This window comes from Eptesicus fuscus, chromosome 15, assembly GCF_027574615.1.
Source record: "Eptesicus fuscus isolate TK198812 chromosome 15, DD_ASM_mEF_20220401, whole genome shotgun sequence".
NCBI classification, from domain to species: Eukaryota; Metazoa; Chordata; class Mammalia; order Chiroptera; family Vespertilionidae; genus Eptesicus; species Eptesicus fuscus.
In genome coordinates, this window is record NC_072487.1 from 18,474,306 (window position 1) to 18,500,523 (window position 26,218).

The 26,218-nt window shown below is 43.1% G+C and overlaps 1 protein-coding gene across 1 annotated transcript in view; it reads left to right on the forward strand.

Moving 5' to 3' along the window:
* SLC24A2 (solute carrier family 24 member 2) overlaps positions 1 to 26,218 on the forward strand; it is a 230,521-nt gene that overhangs the window by 75,948 nt on the left and 128,355 nt on the right. Inside the window, exon 3 of the mRNA XM_028150743.2 lies at positions 2,223 to 2,336. Coding sequence (XP_028006544.2) covers positions 2,223 to 2,336 — 114 coding nt within the window. The remainder of the gene's footprint in view (positions 1 to 2,222; positions 2,337 to 26,218) is intronic.

The window sequence follows — 26,218 nt, forward strand, 5'->3', positions numbered from 1 at the left end:
CAATAACATGTAGACTGAGATACCCTGAGCTGTCTGGCAGCAAACAATGATCCTATTCATATTTGGGGGAAGTGCCTTTCAGCCATTCCAACAGGTGATTACATATGTGACTCAGCCCTTGTTGAGTCCCAAGTTTCATCAACCTTTTGATGAAACTCTTGTAATTAGGACATGCTGGAATTGGCTTCCGGCAGACATATACTATTAAAAGTATATAACTCGTATACTAAACCCATGATTTCTCTAAATTTATTACCTAGAACCATCAATGAGGTATTTAAGTGAAGGAAAAGTGAATCTACTTTTAAAAAATATTAGGTTAGTAATAATATAGGTAGTCCAACCGAGCCACACTGGTGAGGGCTTCTTTTTTATTCTCTTAATTACATGGTTTAGTTTTTCTATAGTTAAAATATGCCAGTAGTAAAAGATAAGACATAGTTTCCTTTCTGAATTGTAAGGAAAAAGATGCTTTATGGATTTTGTGACTTCAGTGGAGTAATTGCTTCTCGTCCTTCTAATTATTCTATTGGCTCAACCTGCTTTATTTTTCTTCTTAGCACTTGCCATTGTATGTCACTATCATACTTGCTATATTTATTGTCTCTTGCCTCCACTAGGCTATAAGCTGTATGAAGTAGAACTTTGTATTCTTCATGTAGTCTCCCAAGTTCCTAGCACAATGCCCAGCACATAGAAGGTGCTCAGTAAAACATTGTTAAATGAATGAAGGTTGATTAGTGACTAAACTTGACAATTACCAAATCCTCTCATTTTTCAAGCTCTCCCCATCAGTTATCAGATCTGAAAAATACATACTTGTCAGCCATTTGACTTTTAGCCTGGTCACTTAACCACATACGCTCTTACAGTGTATGTCTCTGTGTATAAAATGGAGATACCATCAACTCTTAGGGCATTTATGAAAGTAAATGAGGTGACATTCATGAAAGTGTTGATCTCTCATTGTAAGCATCTGTGTATCTATCCATGCATCTGTCTATGTTTGAATTAAACCCTGTGGCACAGGATCTGACCCATAGTAAGTGAACCATAACTATTTACTAGCTTATTTATTTTTTATTAATCAATTTTACTACAAATGTGATTATTTCCTTTCTGGTCATTGGTGGCCCTATCCAAAACCAAGGACAAGTAATCAATAGATGAAAGCATTGCCTTTAAATACCTTAACTCTTACCTTTTTTATATCTACAATATGAAGAGGTTTAAAAACATGGTGTTCTCTCAATGAAGTACATTTAGAGGCCAAAAATAGAACAGTACATTGAGAGACTGATAAGCACTAAAGTTGTCTTTTCTGTTCCTCCTAAAAAGTCAGTTTTGTTTTTCAGATGCTTCTCATATACAGAAAACAGTGTTAGGAAAAGGAAGAATTTGAGTTTTAAAAATATGATTTCTAAGGCACTCTTTCTTTTCCCTCCCTCCCTCTCTTCCTCCTTCCCTCCCTTCCTCTCCTCCTTCCTTCCTTCTTTCCTTAACTCTCCTCCCTTTTTCTCTCCCTCCCTCCCATTCTATTTGCAATCACTTTTAGATTATCTTTCAAGTTCAGATTTAACAGAAATGCATCGGCCTGCCTTAGGGACCCAGCATCTTATCAGCAACATTTTTGTATGTTCCCTCATTTTGGTTCTGCCACAATACAACAAAAGGTGGACATGATTCCCTTGTTATGCAGTAAAAGAGACTGAGGTCCCAGAGCAGTTATATGACAGTGCCTGAAGCCACATAGGTGGTAAACCAGAAAGCAAGGGTGATCACACCTGGGTTTTCCCCACTCTAAATTCAAGGCTGTTTTCATAGAGTATTAGTTCCATACTCTAGACTAAAATGGAATTTTTTATTTTGCACATTAAACAGCACCTTTCTTCATTAAGATTTCTACAAGCTGAACAAATTGATTTGCAAGTTATTTATAGGCATCATTTCACCCATCACTGAAAACCGTCTTTACAGAGCTTTTTAAAAATGCACACAAATATTGCATGGCAGTTTAATGAAATAGAAAAAAAAGAGAAAGAATGATTGGAAACTACTGAGTGTTTATGCATAAACACAGGAAGACATACGTGGGGGCCTAGAGACGACTCCCCACTGCACTGCCGGGGCTAACATTTAAGTAGCTCGGGCTTTTTTCATCATTTTTCGGGTCCTCTCAAGGCCAGGGCTCCTGACTAGAGCGTTTGTCACTCAAATTACAGGGCTCCAAAACTGTCCTGGAACTGGGGTGTTCAGCAAGACAGCTGAAAGTAGCAACTGGTGGGGACCTGAGTCAGACTCAAAGAAGAGAGCAACAGTCGAAGCCAGAGAATACGGTAAGTCTTCAAGTCACGTGAAAAGGTCAAGGGAACCCCAAATAGGAAGTGAGCCAGGGGATGAAAACCTTGGAAGCTCCAAGGTAAGTTGAGAAACATGGCCTGGGCCACGTTGGACCAGTTGTTTCAGAATGAAGAATGTGTGATCAGTGTGAGGAAGTCAGAAGCCATTGCCTGATATGGCTACCCTAATGGATTTCACCTTCCACATGAATCCCTACAGTTTCCTAATGGCTTATAAAATCTAAGTAAAATCTATGTACAGATGGCAAGTACCATCGCATTTTACTCATCCCACACTCAAAGCACAGTGAGCTGGTTAAACCACCCAGACTACCAAGACAGAGTCCATGTGGAACCAGGGTAGAACTCAGCTCTGCAGTGCTGTCCTCTTGTTGTCTTCAGGGATGGATTTTTTCCAGGTTTCTTATTGCCTGCTCCCCTAACCATTTGGCTTCCCTAATGGGAGGACCCATGTTCAACAAGTCAGCACCCTGGAGCCCAAATGTGTATGGTTGCCTCCACCTGTCAGATTGACCCAGGGTTTCACCTTCCTTGGTTTTTTAGTGCTGACGTGCTCAGTAACGGTATGGGTCTGTAAAGTGCTGCTTCCCCCAGCCACTTGCACTCACTGTGTGAGGAAAGGTGGACCATCTCTCCCTGATCATCACAGAAACTGGTTTTGATCATCTTGGCCAAAAGGCATCATCAGGACTTCCCGAATGGAGGTTTGCTCGAAGGATGTCACCCTGGTTCCAGAGGGAGACCCCACTGGGAAGGGGTTCCTCTACCCTTGGGTGCAGCATCCTGATTTCCCTGGGGCAGATCTCCGTTTCTTTTAGTACAAACCACCCAGTTGATTCAGTCTCTCTCCTCAGCTTTGGAAACTTGAGTAAATGACACAGAAACTGAAGGAAAAATCCTTGAATCTGATTTGGCCCCGCAGGGTGACTGCCCATCAGTTTCTGCTTCCCAGAACCCCAAAAGAACCAATGCCTATTGTTTCTAAACATGAGTCTTGATTTTCTCTTAATCCAGTGAGTTCCCCCATTTCTTTCCAATCAATTCCCATCTTCACATTAGCCAGAAAGTTTCTTTTCTTTGTAATCATAGAATCCTAAGGACTACCCTCCAAGGGGAGATGGTGAGTAGTCAGACACAGGAAGGAACTGCCAGGAAATAGGAGAGAACACATAGGTGTGAGGAGCCCATATTGCCCTGGTGTCTTAGGCATCAGATTATAAACAGCTTTCTTAAGTGTGCTTCCCCAAAATGTCCCTAAATGCCCCCCATTTAACCTCAGGACAGCTTCCCTGTCTATATAAATTCCAGTTCTGCTTGCTCTCAGCTACATTTCCATCTCCCTGTGTTGTGGTCCTTGCTACTCAGAGGCTCTAATTGGAAGCCTCCAATTAATAAAAGTGGGAAAATGAATTAAGCATTCTTTAATTAATGAACTTTGGTTGGCCACATCTTTCATGAAAAAATAAAGAGCATTTCTTGCAGATTTAGCAAAACATCCAGAGCACAATTTACAGGCAGGACCCTGGCTGCTGAATGTGTAATGCAGGTAACTTGATCAGAGTGGCTGTATGTGGCCAGACCAAATGGCCATCACCCTTCCATTTCCAAAAAAACAGTGAGCTCAGCTCCTCTGCACCCTTCAAAATACAGCTCAACATCCATGCCATCTCCCTGGAACCCTCTCAATTTCAGGAGCCGAGGCAATCACACTTTGCCCTTTGCTCCAGTCACAATCTATGAATGGACACCTGTGTTTCTCACTCTCCGGTTTTGTAATGGTTCATGTCCATCCATCTTTCCCACTAACCTGTAAACTCTTTTCTCTCGGTGTTTTTCACCGCAGTGCTTACTATGGTGTCTGGCATACAGTAGACACTCAGTAGTTAATTTATTGTTCTTTAAAGTGGTTTGCTCTCCACCCTGTGGCAAATGCCCTGCACTAGAATTTTATATCAGCCTTACACTAAAAAAGAGGGTTGTGAAGCTGAATATTCATTGTGGGCTCCTTGCTTTACTGCAACCTTAGCTCATCTGCATTTTTTTTTTTTTTTAGAAACAGCTGTTTTTGGTTTGGTTCGGTTTTGTTTTTTAATCCATTTCACTCCAAGACAGTACAGCCAATCAATACGGATATACACTGAGTGGCCAGATTATTATGATCTCTGAACGCATAATAATCTGGCCACTCAGTGTATATATATTAGAGGCCCAGTGCATGAATTCGTTCATGGGTGGGGTCCAGCCAGCCTTGCTAGGGGCAGGGGACATGGGTGGTTGGCCGGCCTGCCTACTGGTAGAACTTTTGGACGAGGGGACAATTTGTATATTAGCCTTTTATTATATAGGATATACACTGAGTGGCCAGATTATTATGATCTCTGAACGCATAATAATCTGGCCACTCAGTGTAAAGTAGAAAGAATGGAAAATGGATGTAAGCCATTACTTTTTCTGGGGTTTCTCTTTTGGCCCTATTTTCAAAAACCTTTCGTATCTTCCACCACTTGCTTAGAATAAGTACAAATTCGTTTAAACAGTTACATATTTTAAGATCAACTAAATGAATCTCTTTGATCTCAATTAAGATGCCAGGCTCATTCTTACGGTGCATTTGTGTGTACTTCTGCTGTGTGTGTCCTGCTCCCTGCACTGGGGCCGTGTCACACCAGATAATATGCCGGTGTGACATGGAAGTAGGCCTGTCTACAGGGGAAGCTGTTCCACTTGTGGGGTGTGATATTAAAGTGTGTTTCCCTTTGGCATTTTAGTGAAAACTTATAGGAAGGATAGCAGCTATAAAGAGAGGGTTGCTATTAGAGGAAACTGGTATCTTTCTTCCTTCTAGTATTCATTCGCAATTTAATTTAATCCATTCTGTCCCGTTTGGGTTTACAGAATGGCCCAGGTGTTTGCACTGGGCTACCTAAATTTTGTGTGCAGCTGTCTGCTACCAGTACGGAGAAGAACGCTGAATGACACTTCATGAGTGCTGCTTTAGACACTGAGAAGCTTACTCTGGGCCCAGCAAACATTTCGGGATAAATATTTATCACTGCAAGTCAGCATTGTTAAAATTAGAATCTCACCTCACATAAAGCACATCCATGATGCAGGATAATGAGCTTTAGAGGCCCTATCTAAGGTCCCAGTTCCAATTAGTGTGTGCCAGAGAGAACTGCATGAGAAATGTCAACAGTAAAATAAAGCTGGCGGATTGGGCAGGAGAAATGATGATAAATCACCCTAGCAGAACCCATCAATCAGGGCCTATTTCTGTTGCGTGAAGGAGTTGTTTTGGCAAACTAATATTTGTCATTCCCTCTGAAATATTCTGCAAGCATAATGTACTATTTCCCAGTAGAAGGTTGACTGAATGAGTCTCTGGAGAATACAACTAAGTAATCTCCCCACTCAATAATCTGTAGATCATCAATATGTGTTTGTGATGTTTGTGCTGAGAACAAAGATACTAGCCAAACATGCTATTGTTATATTAGGGGCTCAATTATTGCCCACCCCCTTTTTTTAATGGTTGTGCTACATAGAGAGTGTCTTGCCTCCAAAACTTTCATTAGCTAAGCAATATGAACCAGGGACAAAGGAAAAATGGAGACACCAAAATCCCAGTGAGAACCAGTTTCTCCTCTGGACCACGGATGGTTTTCTGCACTGTGTCCCAGACTCCACCTGGGTCAAACAATAATAATTGCTGCCCTCTTGAGATTACCTTCTAGAGGAGGAGCTCAGAAAGTAAACAATATAAAATGAGTAAATTAGATAGTATGCTAGCAGGTGAGATGGCTATAGGTGCACAGTATCTCAGCACAGAACAGGTGCTGAGATCCATTGGCTATGTGGGGTAAAAAGCATTCTAGAGAGGAAGATCAGGGTCAAGACCCTGAAGTGTAGTGGAAGAAACATGAGAAAGGACAGATGAGGTCAGAAAGGAAAGGTGGGGGGTAGATGGCCCTTATAGATCTGGAGTGTCTCACATTTGCAGGAACCTGTGGTAATAAGAATGACACCATTTATTATGACACTAGTGGCCCAGTGCACAAAATTCGTGCACGGGAGAGGGGGGTGGTGTCCCTCAGCCCGGCCTGCACCCTCTCCAATCTGGGACCCCTCGGACATCCCTCTCGCAATCTGGGACTGCTGGCTCCTGATTGCCCCTGATCACCTGCCTGCCTGCCTGATTGCCCCTAACCACTCTGCCTGCTGGCCTATTCGCCCCCAACTGCCCCCCCCACCGGCCTGATCACCCCCAACTGCCCACCCCCGCCAGCCTGATCACTCCCAACTGCCCCCCCTGCCATCCTGCTTGCCCCCAACTGCCCCCCTGCCAGCCTGATCACCCCCAACGGCCTCCCCCCCACCAGCCTGATCACCCACAACTGCCATCCCCTCTTGGCCCCTAACCACCTCTACCTCGGCCCCGCCACCATGGCTTTGTTCAGAAGAACATCCGGAAGGTCTCTTGGAAGGTCTCCCAATCTAATTAGCATATTACCCTTTTATTAATATAGACTAGAGGCACAGTGCATGAAATTCGTGCATGGGGGGGGGGTGTCCCTGAGCCCAGCCTGTACCCTCTCCAATCTTGGATCCCTCTCACAATCCAGGACTGCTGGCTCCCAATTGCTTGCCTGCCTGCCTTCCTGATTGCCCCTAACTGCTCCTGCCTGCCAGCCTGATCACCCCCTAACCACTCCCCTGCTAGCTTGATTGATGCCTAACTGCTCCCCTGCCAGTCTGATGGCCCCTAACTGCCCTCCCCTTCAGGCCTGGTCCCCCCCAACTGCCCTTCCCTGCAGGCCCGGTCACCCCCAACTTCCATCCTCTGCCGGCCTGGTCACCCCTAACTGCCCTCCCCTGCAGGCTTGATCACCCCCAACTGCCCTCCCTGAAGGCCTGGTCCCTCCCAACTGCCCTCCCCTGCTGGCCTGATCCCTCCCAACTGCCCTCCCCTGCTGGCCATCTTCTGGCGGCCATCTTGTGTCCACATGGGGGCAGCCATCTTTGACCACATGGGGGCACCCATCCTGTGTGTTGGAGTGATGGTCAATTTGCATATTACTCTTTTATTAGATAGGATAGAAGCCTGGTGCACTGGTGGGGGCCGGCTGGTTTTCCCTGAAGGGTGTCCCGGATCAGGGTGGGTGTTCCCTTGGGGGGTGGGGTGGCCTGGGCGAAGGGCCTGTGGTGCTTTGCAGTCCGGCCATGCCCCCATTGGGGTGGGAGTCCCCACTGGGTACGGTGCCAGCCTGGGCGAGGAGCTGGGGCAGTTTGCAGGCCAGCCACACCTCCATGGGGTGAGGGTCCCTGCTGGGGGGGTATGGCCAGCCTGCATGAGGGGCTGAGGGCTGTTTTCAGGCTGGCCACGCCCCCTAGCACGGACCCTCACCCCATGGGGGAATGGCCAGCCTGGGTAAGGGCTGAGGGACATTTGCAGGCTGGCTATGCCCCCCAGCAGGGACCCTCACCCTGATGGTGGTATGGCCAGCCTGGGTGAGGAGCTGAGGGCCGTTTGCAGGCCCCTCCCTCAGTGGCAGGCCCGGGCAACCCAAGCCTCCTGTGCACTTAGGCTGGCTTCGTGGCTGCCACCCACAGGCCCCTCCTTCAGCGGCCGGCCCAGGCGGCCGTGAAGCTTGGCTTCCTCCGTCGCCGGGGGCAACCCAAGCCTCCCACCCACTGTGGCTGCTGCCATCTTTGTCCTGCTAATTTGCATATTCCCTCCTGATTGGCTGTGGGCATCATGGAGTGATGGTCAATTGCCATATTTCTCTCTTATTAGTATAGATGCCATGTCCCCAATGGGCTAGGCACCTTGCAAACATATCTCAGGCTTCCAGCAACCCTATGAGGAAGGCATTTTTATTTCTATTTTATAGATAAGGCTGTTATGGAAGTTCAAAAACACTTGGTCCAAGAGGTAAACTTGGGGATGGGGAAAAGGAAACAGGTGAAACAATGATCTGGGAGATGGAATCGCCAGAATTCAGTGCCTCTTCAGACCTGGGCAGTGAGCATGAGGCTCTCAGCATGACTCCAGGCCTCTGCTGGATGCTGGAATAATTAACCAAAAAAGGAAATGTGGGGGAAAGAATGGGTCTGGGTGGAGGAGTAGAAAGGATAAATCACAGTGCGTTTCAGTTTTTAATACTTTTGAGACACTTGAGGAAAATACAGAGGGTAGAAAACAGGTTGGATAAGGAATGGCTTTTGCAAGATCTATGTCCTTATTTTTGTTCTTAGCAGTTTCTTCCCTTCATTATGATTCTTAAGATTTTAGTTTCTTGCCCTAGCTGGTTTGGCTCAATGGTTACAGCATCAGCCTGCAGACCAAAGGGTCAAGGGCACATTCCCAGGGTTGCAGGCTCGATCCCCAGTAGGGGGTGAGCAGGAGGCAGCCAATCAATGATTCTCATCACTGATGTTTCCGTCTCTCTCTCTCTCTCCCCCTCTCCCTTCCGCTCTGAAATCAATAAAAATACATTTTTTTAAAAAAAGATTTTAGTTTCTCTTTTTATATAATAACTCATTTAGGTTGTTTTTAAATAGCAGGGAAGTTGAGTTACTTCTCACTAGTAAAGGCATCTAGATTTATTAGTATCTCAGCTGAAAGAACAGATCCCAATTCTACAAGTGTAAAAGCACCTGATCTTTATTAATTTGTACGAAGTGTTTTATTTTATATATTCTAAGAAAAGAATGAAGTTATTGTTTGAGTAGCTCTGAGAATGTGCACATAAATAGCACCTGTCGTGGTGGACACACTGTACTCCCTAATAGATAAAGTGTCCTGGGCAAAGAACAGAGCCCCACTTAGGAGCCGTTCACTGTCTGAAACCATGAAAGGGCCCACGTGATGTAACCTCGGGGGGAGAGGACGAGGTGTCCTGCATTGAACAAAACTGAATGGGTTCCTTTGCCCTTTAGAAGGGAAAAAAAAATCTGTTAGGGAAGAGCAAGTGCTTATTTTATTACTGGTACATGCTGTTCCCATGAATTGCTGGAAATAAATATATACTCTCTGCACTGCTGGGCTTTAATTCATTTACATTCCCTTTTTAATCAAAAATTTTAAATCTCTGCACTAAAAATGATGTATCCTCTATTGTTGCATGAATGCAGCTAAAAAAACCATTTGTTTTGAGACTTGGACCTACGCTGGTCCTTAACCACTGTAGACCGCAGTTTCCTCATGGTTTTTTGTTTTGTTTGTTTGTTTGTTTGTTTTTACATTTAATTGAGGAAACAAAACAAGGTTCCCTCTACCTGATTTGGAAATAATGGGACTTCATAAGATGTGCCATTGAAGGGTTGCGGGGAGAAAGCATTCTAGTAATTATAAAATATTTTATAAAAACTAACCATTTATCACTTGCTTACCGTTGTTTGCATATAAGTCATATCCATTATCCTCACATTTTACAGGTGAGGAAACAAGCCTGTGAGGTTAAATGGTTTGCCCAGCATCTCATAGCTGGTGTGTTTCCGTATCAGGCTCATGCCTGCTTTTGCCTGAGGACCTTAGAGAACTCTGCAGCCAGTTCATTGCAGTTTGAGTCTGTCAAGGCTACATAGCTCACAGCAGACCGTTTCCTGCTCACAATGACACCGACACCACCCAGGCCAGAAGCCTGGCTTCACAGATGACAGCCCCTCGTGCTAATCCCAAATCCAGTGGGTTGGCAGTCATTGATTTCTTCTCATCCCCACAGCCTCCACATGAGTCCGAGCCACCTCACTTCATCCTGGACAATAGCAGCACTTCTAAACAAAAATCCCTGCATCTGTTCTTGTGCCTCTCCAATCCCCGTTACCCACGTTTTGATAGATTATGTCATTCCCCTGCCAGTGCCTCGCCCTGGCTTTCCTCAAGCGCAGGCGGGTCAGATACCAGCAAGAGCGAGAGCCTGCAGTGTCAAAAGCCACACACCAGGCAGCCCCCATGTTCTGGGAGGAGGATGGTGTATCTTTAAATCGGAGAACTTGGTGGTTGAGTCCCAGGTGTGTTGGTTTCCTAGGGCTGCCATAACAGTACCACAACTGGGTGGCCTAAAACCACAGAATTGATTCTCTCACATTCTGGAGCCTAGAGGTCTGAAATCAAGGTGTCAACAGGACCATGCTCCCTCCGTAGGCTCTGGGGAAGAATCCTTCCTTGCCTCTTCCTACCTCCTGATGGATGTCAGCAGCCCTTGGATTCCTTGGCTTACAGCTGCATCACTCCAACCCCTGCCTTTGTCTCCATCTGGCCTTCTGTGTGTGTGTCCTCTGCATCACAATCTCTCTCTCTCCTTATAAGAATCCAGTCTCTGGATTTAGGGCCCACCCTAATCCAGGATGACCTCATCATCACCTAGTGACATCTGCAAAGTCTCTATTCCAAATAAGGTTACGTTTCACAGGTACCAGGGATTAGGACTTCAGCGTATCTTTTGTGGGGACACAATTCAGTCCACCATAGCAGGTTTCCCCCGTGACTTTGCACTTCTTTGAACTTTGGATTTCTCACTTATACAACGGGAATACCAATATCTAATTTGGGGGGTTAGTGTGAACAATCATAGAGACAACACATGCAAAGTACTTAATCACAGTACCTGTCTCAGAGAGACCACTCAGTAAGTGGCAGCTATATTTATTCCAGACTTCTTCCTTTAAAAATTACCTGTAAGCTAATCTCTAAGGGTACCAAGGAAACATGCCATTTAAAGAACCCCCGCATCAGATCCCTTGTAAAACAAAGCAAATGAGTGTCCCTAATTTATGTTTTTATTCTGACTTCTGTATGTTAAATCTCCTTATGCTAGGAAACTTGGGCTTTCATACAACAATACAAATTGCAAACTCAAAAGGTTGGTTTACCTGGGGAGGCTAAGCTTGCAGAGAAACCGAACGAGGAAACCCATCCAACCTCCCTACCAGTCACAAGCCTTCAAGGGGAGGGGCCACAGTGCTCAGGATGGCAGATGCTTCTGAGAGCAGCCCTGACAGTCTGTTGCTTTTATCTGTCCAGCTGCTTATTAGAAGGAGAGACAAGAGGTTGGAGGGGAAATCTGCCCCTGTTTGCAAATCCACATCCACACCCCAGCGCTCTGCCCACTGCCAGGTGTGTTGCCAGCAGCTTTAGTGTCTTGAGGCTGGTCTCCGCAGCCCTGGGATTCCCCATGACAGCACCGACCAGCCTGGCAGACATGTTACTAGTATGTGCAACTGGGTGAAGTCCAGGCAGACTCCAGGACAGAGGGCTGCAGAAATGCTTAATAAGAGAGAAGACAAGAGCCTCAATGGAAAAGCAGGAGGTGCATAGGAAAGCTGTGTTTTGCACTCAAAAGCTGGCGTTGACCCCTGGCCTCTGACAGCCTGGCTGCCTGTGCAATGTAGACCCGGGGCCTTCCCTGCAGTTCTGAGCCAGCCCTGTGTCCCCGGGAGCCTATTCTGTTGCTGGGTCAGGACGCATCTCCTGTTACTACCCTTTATGTTTGACAAGGTAGGGAGGAGGCAGATTATCCTGGTGGGGGAAGGGAGAGAGAAGAGATGCCTGGCTGTGTGTTGTGCTTTCCTCCACCATCTGTAAAAAGAGCACAGCTGAGCTAGGCCTTTTGTGAAGCCATCAGAAGGCTCTTACTCTAGACCTTTGTTGTGAGTGCAGCACCAGCACAAATATCAGCTTTGGGGACGGATCTGGACTCACATCTCTCCCCGGGCCCTCACTAGCTGTGTGGCCTTGAACAAGTCTCTTGACCTCTTTGAGCCTCTTGTTAATTTCTCTGTGAAATGAAGGTAATGATATTTCCCTTACAGGGTTGTCATGAGGGTTAAATGCGATGGCATAAGGAAGTAAAAAGTGCTCAGTGAATGTTGGATTCCATCTTTCCCATTCCCCTTCCCCTTCCCAGGGTATGGGCCAATATATTGAACACTTAGCCATTGATCGCTTTGCAGGTGATAAATTCCGAGTATATCTTAAGTCAGAAGCCTGTTTTCTTTCAAAATTATAAAGATAAATTGACATTTTATTTAACACACTAGGGGCCCAGTGCACGAATTCATGAACCTTGAAAGGAACTGTGGGCCAAGAGGCTGTGGTAGGCACAGAGGCGGGTCTCAGCCCATCCTCTGCTGCTCCCACACGCTGATGGTGTGGAGTGATTGGGGCCGGTGCCAGCATCAGGTGCGAGCGGGCCAGCGCTGGCAGTGGGTGTGAGCAGTGGCTCCAGCACCAGCAGCGGGTGTGAGCGGCAGGTGGGACCGTGGCATACAGGAGCAAAGAATTTTCAGTAACCATCAGAGGCTTACCCTGATGATAGCGACTGATGCCCCACCTTGGTCTGGTGCCCCCCCTCACCTGCTCCACCATCCCGCCACAGCCAACGCCCGCCATGTTCCACACATGCCCCCTGGTGGTCAGCGCATGTCATAGCAACCGGTTGTTCGGCTCCAGTTATTCTACCATTCAGTCTATTTGCATATTAGCTTTTTATTATATAGGATATTATGTACTGTTCCTGCATTGATTTTCTAGGTCTGGGTAAAACCAGTAAGATGTAATACACACACACACACACACACACACACACACACACACACACACACACACAATAATTCATAGAGCAGTGACTGAGACCATGAGCAAATGAATTGTGAGAGTGCAACATAAATCCTGATAAAAAGTGTTCAGAAAGTAGGCATTAAATTTAATTGAGAAGTGGCAGGGGACGGGTGCTTTTTGAGAACAGGTGTTACTTTTTAAAGGAGAAGTGGAAGGAACATTCCGGCAGAAGTAAGCATGTATCAGGACGAGATGTGGAATGGAATTCCAGGCTTAGGGACTGCCAGTGGCTCAGTGTGCTCTGTGGGAGAGTCAAAGTGTAGCCATTGGTCTTTGCTGAGTGCTTGTGATTAGCTGAGGGGCTTGTGGAGGAGAGGTTACTAACACCGATTCTAGTGACCATTCAAACCGAACAGAACAGACATGAGTGTGTGACTCAAGGAGAGAGGACTTCAACAACAAGCCTTTGATTCCTACCTCAAGCCAGTCCCTAAGCTTGTCCTCAAGAATCACACAGCCTAGTGCTGCCCTGAGCCCTGGAAATGTGGCTAGTCCAAGGGAGATGTGCTGCTGTAAGTATAAAATATACTCTAGTTTTTGAAGCCTTGATACAAAAAAAAATGTCAATTGCTCATATCTCATTACTAATTTTATATCAATTATATGTTCAGATAATACTAATGTGGATTTATTGGGTTAGGTAAAATATATGATTAAAACTTATTTTACCACTTGTATGCATGCATATAAGCATAACCAACGGATGCAAAACTCTGGGGGGTGAGGGCATATATGGGAGGGGGGGGGGGGGTGGCAATGGTAAGATATGTACACATATAATACCTTAATAAAAAAAAATTGAAAAAAAAATAAAAATAAAAAATAAATAAATAAAAAATAAAATAAAAAAACTTATTTTACCTGTTTCTTGTTACTTTGTTTTTCTGATATTTTATTTATATATCTTCTGATAAAAATTATACATATTGAATACATACAACTTGATGATTTTATATATGTATGCATCGTGAAATGATTGCTACAATCAGCTAATTAACATATCTCATAGTTAACCTTTTTCTAGTGCGATGAGTGCACCTGAAATCTACTCTCTTGGCATATTTCTGGTGTTTGATACAGGATTAAGTAAGTCATCATGCCTGTTCTTGTTACTTTGTTAATGTGGCGACTAGAAAATTTGCAATTACATGTGTGGCTCACATTATATTTCTGTTGGTCTTGAGATTAGAAGGTCTTGGTGTGGGGCGGCAGAAAGGACATGGAGCTATAACCCTGCTGTGGGGAATGAGCAGGGCTCAGGTGCACATAAGGAAAGAGAAGGATTTTCCAGGAGAACGATGGGTGTGCAGGCACCAAGGTGCAATGTGCAAGGTGCATTTAGGGAATAATGAATAGACTGTCTGGATGGAGCAGGTGAAAGACAATGGTATTTTAATAAAATGACATGTTGTCTAACTCTGATGTGTTGGTAGGCTTCATCTTATATAATAAAAGGGTAATATGCAAATTTACCCTAATAGCAGAATGACTTGGGACCAGTCGCTATGACACGCACTGACCACCAGGGGGCAGATGCTCAATGCAGGAGCTGCTCCCTGATGGTCAGTGCGCTTCCACAGGGGGAGCACCACTCAGCCGGCTCATGGCTGGCCAGGGCAGCGGTGGTGGTGGGAGCCTCTCCCACCTCCACGGCAGTGCTAAGGTTGTCCCAACTAATGGCTTAAGCCCACTGCCCTGGGGAATTGGGCCTACACCTTCAGTGGGACATACCCCAAATGGTCCTGGACTGCGAGAGGGCACAGGCCGGGCTGAGGGATCCCCCCAGTGCATGAATTTTCATGCACTGGGCCTCTAGTATGGATAATAAACAGGAAGAAGTGTCCATCACTGTCAGTAATAATGGAAAATTACAAAAAGAGGTTCCGTGATTTTCCATTTTGGATGGTTTTGTAGTCCAGGATTGCCCTAGAGAACATTAAAATGCTATCTCATCATTACAATGTTGGAAAAAAAGTGAAAAAGTTGATTATTCTTGTCATGCCTTTTATTTGAACTTTCTCAGCCTAATGACTTCTTGGCGCTATAAATAGAAATGTGTTCAAGGAAGATATGGGTGAAGGCACAGGTGACAGATCCCTACATGAGGCTCTTAGGATAATTAAGAAATGCTCTAATCTCTCCTGATGGTATCCTGTGAGACAACTAGAGAGGGCCCTCTGTGACAAGAAATATTCAGCTGAATTGATCCAACGTGGTATTTTTTTATTCTTGTGTTTAAACTACTTAGAAAAACTATATCCCTGGACATGATGATTTGACAATTGCTGACTTTTCCTTAATCATCCGAAGGATGATAAAACAAGATCCTGCCTTGATACTGTGTTGAGTACTTTATCTGTAGTTTATACAGGAATCTCTATGGTATTTAGGGATCCATACACTATAAGAGGCAATGTGGTAGGACTGGTCATTAGGGGGAATGTCAGTTGAATAATAAATACATGGATATGAAAGTATATGTCAAGGATAAGTTACTTTGTTGTATTAAATGAGGAGAAATTACAAGAGAGGTTGTTTAAACCAAAGTGCTCATAATGGCAAGATTTTTACCCTGTCTCTCTTGCCTAGCAAACCCATAGCATCACATAGATGGAGTTTCTCATGGCAGAGGAAGGCAATTAATCCCATATGGAAAGTTCTGCCAAAATGTTCTTGGGCAGGATCATTAGCTGATGGGCTCTCGTGTACTAGCCACATCCCAGGGGGCCAGAATTACTGCATGTCTCTGCTTAGACCTGAGTCCCACACCCGGGGTCGCCATTTCTCAGTATGTTCCCCTTTAAGGAAATACAAAACCTCTCTAAGCCTTAACTCCTTTACCTATAAAATGGGGTAGTAACAAAACCTGTCTCACAAGAGTGTCATGAGGACTTCATGAGCCCTCTGTGTAAAGTGCCCAGAGCTTGTTATCTTGATGGTGGTGTTGGCTGTGCAGGGGGTTCTAGTATAAGCTTTCCTTGTATAAGAAGAATCAGGAAGAGTTTTTTTCAGATGAAGTACTTTGAACCCAAGGTTTCCAAATATTCCAGTTCCTAACAAGTGGTTTTGCTGCTGCTCCATCGTAAAGCATGACTCATTCTGAAAGAGAATGCCTTTCGCCTTTCTTTGTAACTCCCTCACCTGAGCTTCTCAGGAAGACTTGGAGCCGCTTCCCCTTTCTTGCTTCCCCTCCTGGCTGGAGAGATTTTTTTAGGACTCTCTCACTTCTGGTGGAGAACATTTTAAATTATTTCAAGGGAGAATTGATGTGTTTTCATTGGTTCCCCAAAGCAAAATTCACTTGCATTGATCATCAAGAGAAGGATTAATGCAAGCATGAGGATAAATATAAACACACCGAGATGTAAGGGTAAAGTCATCACTAAGAACATTCTCCTCCCACCCCCACCCCCACCCCCAGTGTACCTGCTTATATGAATGAGTCACTTCTACTAAAAATAGAGACATCCTTAAGAAATGGCAGAGCAGTAATTACTCAGACAGCAGCTTCCTCCACCTGCTTCCCTGGGGCTGGAACTAGGATGCATGAAGACAGAGGCTCTGAGATGGTTCGGAGGGTAGAACAGTCGGAGAGATCTTCTGTGACAAAGGAAAATTTTCAGACCTATACCTTTCATCTGTTTGATATTTTTATTTCTTTTTTTATCTGGAAGAATTGCAGCTTGCAGAGTAGCCAGCCTATTTGCATTTAAAAGGGACTTGGTCCCCTCACAAGTCCCTGCCTGTTCACCTTAAAAATGGAGATAGTGTCCTGTAGCTTTAGGCTTTGATAGTAATGAAGGCCAGGACCTGAGCCTCTGCCTGGCTGTCCTCTGATGGTGTTCATGAGAAGTAATAAGCATATTTGAAAATCCTGAACCCCTACGGAAACTGGCTTCCACTTGTCCCATCCTGGGTATATTTGTGCCTCTTCAGGAAATCAGTTTACTCTTCATCATAGCTCAGCCACTTAACACAGACCCAGCTAGTCTAATAGCAAAAAATCAGCCATGCCATCAACACTGAAAGCAGTCCGCAATACTGTGTTCAGACCAAATGGCATAAAGGGAGATAATATAGGCATTGTATTTTACCTTAGGAAAGTCAGGGTCCCAGCAGAAAACATGCTTTACACCCAAAATAAGTAATTGAGAATTTAATGAAGTGTCTGTTTCCAAAGTATTAGATAGGTATCATGGTTTCCTAGGGATGCCAGAATATAGTACCACAAACTGAATGGCTTAAAACAACAGAAACCTATTGTCCTATAGTTTGGGAGCCTGAAAGTCTGAAATCAAGGTGTCAGCAGGCTATGTTCCCTATGAAACCTAAGGAATTCTTCCTTGCCTCTTCCTAGCTTCTGGTGGTGGCCAGCAATCTCTGGTGTCCTTTTGCTTGCAGCTGTGTAAATCTAATCTGTGCCTTCATTCTCCCTGCCTCTCTGTCTTAACATGGCCTCCTCCTTATAAGAACACCAGTCATATTAGATTAGGGACCACCCTACTCCTTAACGAATGACACTCGCAATAACCCTGCTTCCAAATAAAATCACATTCAGAGGTCCTGGGGGTTAGAATTGCAACATATCTTTTGGGGAGGAACACAATTAAGATTCAAGGAAACAGTCAGATTCAAAGAAGCACCTGGGTCCATCTCTTGCCTTAAGGTACAAGGGACAGAGGGTCCCTGGAACTCTCTGATACCGTGGCTGTAGAAAAGGACTACCTGATAGTTGTGGCCTTAGGGAGAGAATTGCAGCCACTGGCAATGGACAGCCAGACAGGGAGGGAGCAGGGGAAATAAACATTCTGACCTCTGTCTGTCTCATCTCAACCTCTGATCTCCTGGATCTGCTGTTGGTACCTCACGTTGATTGAGTTCAAGAGGAAGCCCAAGGGCAGAAGCCCATTGATGCATTCCCTAAAGGTTGGCCTCCTATAGCATGCAGCTGTGTGACCAAGGTGAAGACTGGATACTGGAGGGGCAATTAGCATAGCCTGTTAACTTCTCCAAGCCTCAGTTTACCTCTCTGTAAATTAGGGATAATAGTGCCTACCTCACAGGCTTGCTAGCTTGGTGTCCAGTACATAGTAATCACAAATGTTAGCAATTATTATTTTATGAGTTCTGGTTATATTCAAATGACCCAACTTCCATGCAACTACCTTATGAGCCTGATAAATATGAGCAGTATAGGGGTCATGTGTATAATGGACACAAATATTCACACAAGTCTTTTTCCCCACAATGTTCTATGATTTTTTTGAGTCATAAACCCAGATGAATGTTGTTCAACACCTGGGACCAGTATTGGCCAGAAGGCAGCTTGGACAAAGGTTGGGATAATTTCCATAATGGAGGTATGGCCAATAGAGTGCCTGATGTACAATGTTTTGGTAGAGCTATGACTGGTACCTTTAGGAGCTCACAGTCTAGCAAGACACAGGTAACTCTCACTGCAAGTAGAAATCAATGAGGATTTAAGACTGATAAGAAAACTGATAGTTCTGCAGTAGGACATCTGAGAGGATTTTGTGGAAGGGTTAATATTTGGGCTTAACCTTGAAAAAAGTAGGATTTGGGCACCTGGAGACTGGGGAGCAGGGGAAGTAACAGACTAAGCCAAGTCAAAGAAATGGGACTGCACAGAGTCTACATAGAACATGAATAGATCTGGTGGCCTACATGGGAGTGTGGATGGAAAGATACAAGACATCAAAGAGGATTATAGGGGATACGGGATTGAAAACAGTAACGATAGTAAAGAATCTAGACTGCCCGGCTGAGTTTCCACCGAGAGCATAGCACTAAATACGTGACAGACATTACGGCTCTCTAGGTCATAGCAGTCCTTCCCTCATGTTCTGACTGTCCACTGACTCTCTTCCCTCCTCAGGACAGCCCTATTTAATAGGTAGTTGTTTCAAGATCCTTCTGAAATTGACCTGAGACTACATCCTGGAGAAGAGAGGCAACTCTTTGAAGCCAGCAGTGGCTCCAACCACTGCAAAGGGAGGAAACCCAGTGCCACCAGCCAACAAACTGTTTGCACACAAAAGACAGGTGTCCAGGAGTGACAGGAGCACCAGAGAGAGAGAGTCACCCTGGTGGAAGGTAGCCCCAGAAACAGAGAGGCCCCATAAATCAGTGTTGGGGAGATGCCAATCCCTGAGGAGGCGGGAGAGGACGGATGGTGGACACCAGGGAAGGGACTCGGCTTCACCAGGTGGGTGACAAGTTCTAATGGAGTACACCCAAAGAAGTTGAGGGGAGGGAGCAGGTGAACAAAGAGAAACCGAGGCATTTCAACTACCACAGTTGCAAAGAAGTGGGAGGAGAAGAGGGTGGGAAGTGCAAAGAGACCCCAACTACACATGGGATTTGAAGAGGCAAAGGAGGTGGAAAGAAAATGCAGTGATAAAAAGAAGGAACATAGGAGCTTTGTGACTCTGCTCTGAGGGCTCTGAAGGTGGGAAGAAAATATGGGAATCTTCCAAACAGAAAAAGCGAGAATCTGGGAAAAGACTGAAGGCATATCAATACATGAGGATGGAAGATAGGAAAAGCATTTTAGAGAGGGTATTTGGAATCAAGTGGTAAGAAAAGAGTTGAATGGGGAAAAAAAGAGAGACTTGAGATAGAAAGTGAGGCTCCACAATATAGATTTTTAGACTGACCAAAAACAAGAGAAGATCATCCTAGGGATCTGAAGGCCAAAATACATTGGACAGGTTGTGGTAGGAGCAAATAGGGGATAAAATTAGACCAGTGTAAGGTCAACAGAACTAACCACACAAAGCAATATAGACTTCCCAGGTATAAGTTTTTACTTTTTCTATTTTCCTTTTTTATATTGGTTGTAGTCTTGGTAACCGCAAAGACTCTGTATTCTGTTCATTATGGTATCTTACATAGCAATTTGACTTAAATGGAAACCCTCTCTATGGAAATGATCCATTCCCCAGTTTCAGAGAGAAATACAATCCAGTTCACAGCATTGAAGCTGACAATCTGAGGCCTTGCACAAACCGTTCTGAAAGAGCCCACTTTTCATAATTACAGACCCAGCTTCCGAAATCCAGCGGGAGAAAGTGATTCAGGCTCTGCAGGTGCAGATAGAACTTGTGGCCACCGTGATCTTTTTTCATAATCAACTATAGCTCCTTCAGATTCACTGTTAAACATGTGGTTTTCAAGCCACTGTGTCCCCCTCCCATGTCCACAGAAGACATCACTGGACAGTCTCAGTGAGCCCAGCCTCTCCCAATGAGCCCAGCCAGGTGTGAAGGAGCTCAAATTGTTCTCAGCACAGCACTCCAGGTCACTTCCACCCCAACTGTAATCGCCGAAGGAGTTGAGACCCACTTGCCAACAGCCTTTGGAGAGTCTTTACTGTGCTTCTTAGAAGAAGTTTGTATGACTGGAATTAGTATCACTGGGAAACTCTGTAAATCTGTAGTGAAGAAAATCCTTCACTAATTGATGCAGTAACTTGAGGTCATGTTACAGATGTGTGACGCCCTCGACTTCATCCAGCCACATCACTGAACAAGAGTTATGAACAACTGTGTTTTCCAGATAACTGAAACCTGTTCACTTCAAGTGCCGTTTCTGATGGAAATCTTTCTAAGGAACACTCATTACACACTCCCTGGCTTGGGAAGCAGAGCACATTAGATACCATTTAACCTTTCCATTTTTTGAACATATTTTAAAATATTTTGTCCACTTCTACAGGTGTCTCAGAAGACATCTTCCTCTCTTCCTATTAACTTTTATATCTGTAGAATGCCCCCTAGGTCAGCTTCTGGTGGTTGCAATCTTTCGTGGTTCTATATAAATTTTTGGACTATTTTTTCTGTTAAATACAGCATTGGTCTTGATAGGAATTGTGTTGAATCTATAAATTGCTTTGGGTAGTATGAGCATTTTAATGATTTTATTCTTCTTATCCATGAACATGGTATATGCTTTCACTTATTTGTATATTTTTAAATTTCTTCACTGTCTTATAATTTTCCAACTACAGGTATTTTACATCCTTGGTTAAACTTATTCCTAGTATTTTTTTTTATTACTGATACTTTACTGAATTCATTTATCTGTTTTAGTAGTTTTTTGGTGGAATCTAAGGGTTCTCTATATACAGTATCATGTCATCTGCAGATAATGACAGTTTTACTTCCTCCTTTCCAATTTAGATACCTTTTATTTCTCCTTCTTGTCCGATTGCTATGGGTAGAACTTCCAGGACTGTGTTGAATAACAGCGGTGAAAGCAGACATCCCTGTCTTATTCCTGGTCTTAAGGGAAACACTTGTAGTTTTTGTCCATTGAGTATGATGTTGGCGATGGGTTTGTCATATATGGCCTTTATTACATTGAAGTATGTTACCTATATTTACACTTTGCTGAGAATTTTCATCATAAATGGTTGCTATATTTTATCAAATGCTTTTTCTGCTTCTATCGATACGATCATGTGCTTTTTAGCCTTCATTTTGTTTATGTGGTGTATCACATTAATTGATTTGCAAATATTATACTGACCTTGCTTCCCCAAAATAAATCCCCCTTGATCATGGTGTAAGATCTTTTTAATGTATTGTTGTATCCGGTTTGCTAATATGCTGTTGAGGATTTTAGCATTTATGTTCCTCAGGGATATTGGCCTATAGTTTTCATTCTTTGCAGTATGTCTGTCAGGTTTTGGAATTCTGGTAATGCAGGCCTCATAAAATGTGTTTGGGAGTCTTTCCTCTTCTTGGAGTTTTTGGAATAGTTTAAGAAGGATAGGTGTTAGTTTTTCTTTCAATGTTTGGTAAAAATCATCTGTGAAACCATCTGGTCCAGAACTTTGGTTTGTTGGGAATTTATTTATTTATAAATTTATTTTAGTCTTGAGAGTATTATAGATGTCCCCCTTTTTCCACCCATTGCCCCCTTCCACCTGGTTCCCGCCCTGCCCCAGGCCTTCACCATCCTATTGTCTGTGGCCATAGGGAATGTATATATGCATACTAGTATAAATTCTTTGGTTAATCTCTTCCTCCCCTCCTCCCCTCTTCCCTCTGAGATTCATCAGTCTGTTCCGTGTTTCCAAGCCTCTGGTTCTATTTTATTCATTGGTATATTTTGTTCATTAGATTTCTTGTTCATTTATGTTGATTTTTAGAATCAATTGTTGATAGATTTGCATTTATTGCCTTTTTATTGTTCATATTTTTAATCTTTTTCTTCTTCTTCTTCTTCTTCCTCTTCTAAAAGAATACCCTTCAACATTTCATGCAATACTGGTTTGGTAGTGATGGACTCCTTTAGCTTTTTCTTGTCTGTAAAGCTCTTTATCTGACCTTTAATTCTAAATGATAGCATTGCTGGGTAGAGTAATCTTAGTTGTAGGTCCTTGCTATTATTCATCACTTTGAATATTTCTTGCCACTCCCTTCTGACCTGCAAAGTTTCTGTTGAGAAATCAACTGACAGTAATATGGGTACTCCCTGTAGGTAATTAACTGCTTTTCTCTTGCTACTTTTAAGATTATCTCTTTGTCTTTAACCCATGGCATTTTAATTATGATGTGTCTTGGTGTGGGCCTCTTTGGGTTCCTCTTGTTTGGGACTCTCTGCACTTCCTGGACTTTCAAGTCTACGTCTTTCACCAGGTAAAAGAAGTTTAGCTTTTTCTTATCTGGGAAGCTCTTTATTTCTCCTTCAATTTTAAATCATAGCCTTGCTGGGTAAATAGTCTTAGTTGTAAGTCCTGCTTTTCATCACTTTGAATATTTCATGCCAATTCCTTCTGGCTTGAAATATTTCTGTTATAAATCAACTGACAGTCTTAACTGGGAGCTCCCTTGTAGGTAACTAAATGTATTTCTCTTGCTGCTTTTAAAATTATCTTTGTTTTTAACCTTTGCCATTTTAATATGATATATCTTGGTGTGGGCCTCTTCGCTTCATCTTATTTGGGACTCTCTGTGCTTCCTGAACTTGTGTATCTTTTTCCTTCACCAAGCTAAAGAAATTTTCAATCATTATTTCAACCAAAGCTGAACTAAAGCCAGGTGAGCTGCCCCATAGTGCTAGTTGCATTTTACTGGTCAGATATTGGTACAGGGCAAAAAAGATGGAAATAATGGCATGAACAAAAGCAGAAAAGAGTAGGCCATGGCAGGTCATCTTGCTCACTGTGCCTTTTGCATAGTAGAGGCTCAGTAAATATTAGTTAAAGACTTGAATGGATGAATGAATCATTGAAACTGGTGTTATAAGTAATAAAGAGGAAAGACTGAAGTCAAGGACACTAGTTTTGAACAGGCATAAGGATTTGAACAAGGGTGATTGTATTAGATTCCTATAAATGCTGTAACAAATTATCATAAATTTTATGACTTAAAACAACACATGTTTATTACATTAAAATTCTGAAGGTCAGAAGTCTAAAATCAGGATGTTGGCAGGAGTGTGTTCTTTCTGGAGGCTTTAGAGGAGACTTCATTTCTTTGCTTTTTTAAGTTTCTAGGGGCTGAACTACATTTTTTAGCTGTGGCCCCTTTGCCCATCTTCAAAACTCATCACTCTAACCTCTGGTTCTGTATTCACACCTTTTTTTTGTTGTTATTAAGCTAATTCTATTACCTTCCTCTTATTAGGACCCTTGTGATTACATTGGACCTGACAGATAATCATGATAATCTTCATGTGTCAAGATTTTTAATTTAATTACATTCACAAAATTCCTTTTGCCATATAAGGTAATAGATTGCTGAGGTTGGAAAGATCATGGACATCTTGGGGATGTTATTCAACCTACCATGGTAATGTCAAATTCCAACTTTTTTTTCTTTCACCAAACAAAAAGCCAGAAACTAGAGGAAGTACCCTATCATCAAAACAAATAAAAGTGAGAATATAATAATCAATGACCTCTAATCATATGCATATTAAATATAAGGTACTATTCATTAGCTTTAGATTTAGAGATTCAAAAGATCTGGAATTCCTCTGTAGGCACAAGGATATTTTGAGAGTAATCTTAAGGAACAAAGTACTATTATGCCACAATGGGTTAAGGGGCATTTTTATGTTAACCTATACAGAACATATAACTTCATGAATTGACTTTGAAAATTAATTTTAAAAAATAGTTCTTTGCAACTGAAAAAAAAAGGGGGGGAACAAAGTAATGTGGGTATCTCTTGCAATCAAGCAGTTTACTTGAGGAAGGATTCACTGGCATCTGCTCACAAAGGACTGCCCAAATGGGAGAAGGCAACAAAGACTTACAAGGAGAGGAAACCTGATTACTCTTTGAGAAATAACTATGGCCAGAGATGAAAACTAAGTTATAAGAATAAGCTGAGGGCTCTGGATTGCTTCATAGGAACACCTGTAAGAATTAGGAAAAGGCAGGCATGTCCCAACACACACTGTCATCAGTTCAGTGATCTCAGTAATTTTTTAGGGCTCATTAGCTTGATGCCTCCCTCTTCTCATTTGCAAAATAAAGGTGCTGGTTAGATAAGAAACTCCAGATTTTTTAAAATCTAATTTACAAAATAGTGATAGTTTACTTGCACTCATAACAAAACACTCTGGGTAAGGCTGGAGTAGGGAGAATGAGGGGAGGAGAAGGGAGGAGAAGGGGAAAGGAGAGCGAAGCCCAAGAGAGGAGGGAGGATTTCCCATTGGCAAACTTGTAAGTTCCTTAGTGCCTTGATGTCATCTCTTATTCTTCCCAGCAGCACTCATTGCTTTCAGTGGGTAGTGGTGCTAAGATCATGGCTTCTAGGTTAGACTCTACTCACCATATGACCTTGGACAAGTGCCCTCGTTTCTCTCTGCTATATATTTTTGTCTATAAAATAGGAATAATAATAGCACCTTTGCCACTGGGTTGTTGCAAGAATTAAACCAGGCACTATATGTAAGGTACTTAAAACAGTACCACCTAGTAAGTACTATTGTAAATATTGGCATCATTATTATTAGATGCTATTAGTGCTGACATCGCTACTAGTTGGAGTGTTGTAGCATTACTAAGAAAGTTTATTTCATACCGTATTGTAAAAGCAAATGAGATAATCAAGGCTTCAGATCTGTGCTGTACTGTTGGTCCAGATCTGAGCTTGATTCTATAAAGGTGCTTATTTTTTAGTTTTCAATTTTTAAAAAACAGCACATAATTTATCTTTGAGTCATGTAGACATCCTATCAATGCAAGTTGACCACTTAGCTAAGATTTCTCTTCAAATGTAAGCTACAGTATAGAGTTCTCCATTTCAGTCTTGCAACTTGAATTGGCTATTAATACTGGCACCAGAAAAAAATAGAAGACAATTTTGTTTAAAAAAAGAAAGAACAAACACTGTGAATTAAATTCTATTTTAGTTGTAAATCTTTGTTTCTTGTTTTTGTATTTTTATTTGTGTGTGTACACATGCCATGTTTTGTTTTGTCTGCAGATGGCTTGGCTGTCTGTAAAAAAAACAAACTGGTCTACTCAAGGACATAGCTGACTATTTTAATGAGGCCAAGGTCACAGTTTCAGTTCCCATTTGGCCAGTTAGCTTTGCTCTCTGCTCCCTTACATAGCTAAAGGCTGCTCCCTCGTTATCACATCCAAGCCTGTGTCCCATGGGATGGGAGAATGAGGGGAAAGGCAGATCACCAGGGCTGCTCCACAACCACTGGTCAAGCTTATGGTACGAGAGTCCTCTGGAAATGTTAGCTATAATCACTCATCAGGTTGTTCTTCTTTGTTTTTATGTGATCACCACTTCATACTTTTCCCTACAGAAATCTATTTTGGGCTCTGTTCCTCTTAACCGGTAGACTAGATCATTTCAGCATCCATCCTCATTACCGCCAGAGTAGTCTCCTGGGACCCAATTAGTACCACTATTTTTTTGTCTTCTGGAGGCATTACATCTTTGGTTTCTTAAATTTTCAGCTGTAGGGTTTGTTACCAAAAAAAAAAAAAAAGCCTGCTAATAACAGCTAACATTTATTGAGCACTTACCCTGTGTCAAGACCTTCTACATGAGTTATCTCCTTTAATCCTCAAAGTAGCCTATGAGGTAGAACCTGATTTTCCTTTTGTCCAATGAGCACTGAGGTTGAGAGCAGTACACTCAGTCAGGAATTAAATTCCTTCAGTTGCTTCTAGATCCTGCACCCTTTAGCCACTGTGCCATGACACTTCCCTACAGACCTGACACTCTGGGCAGAATAA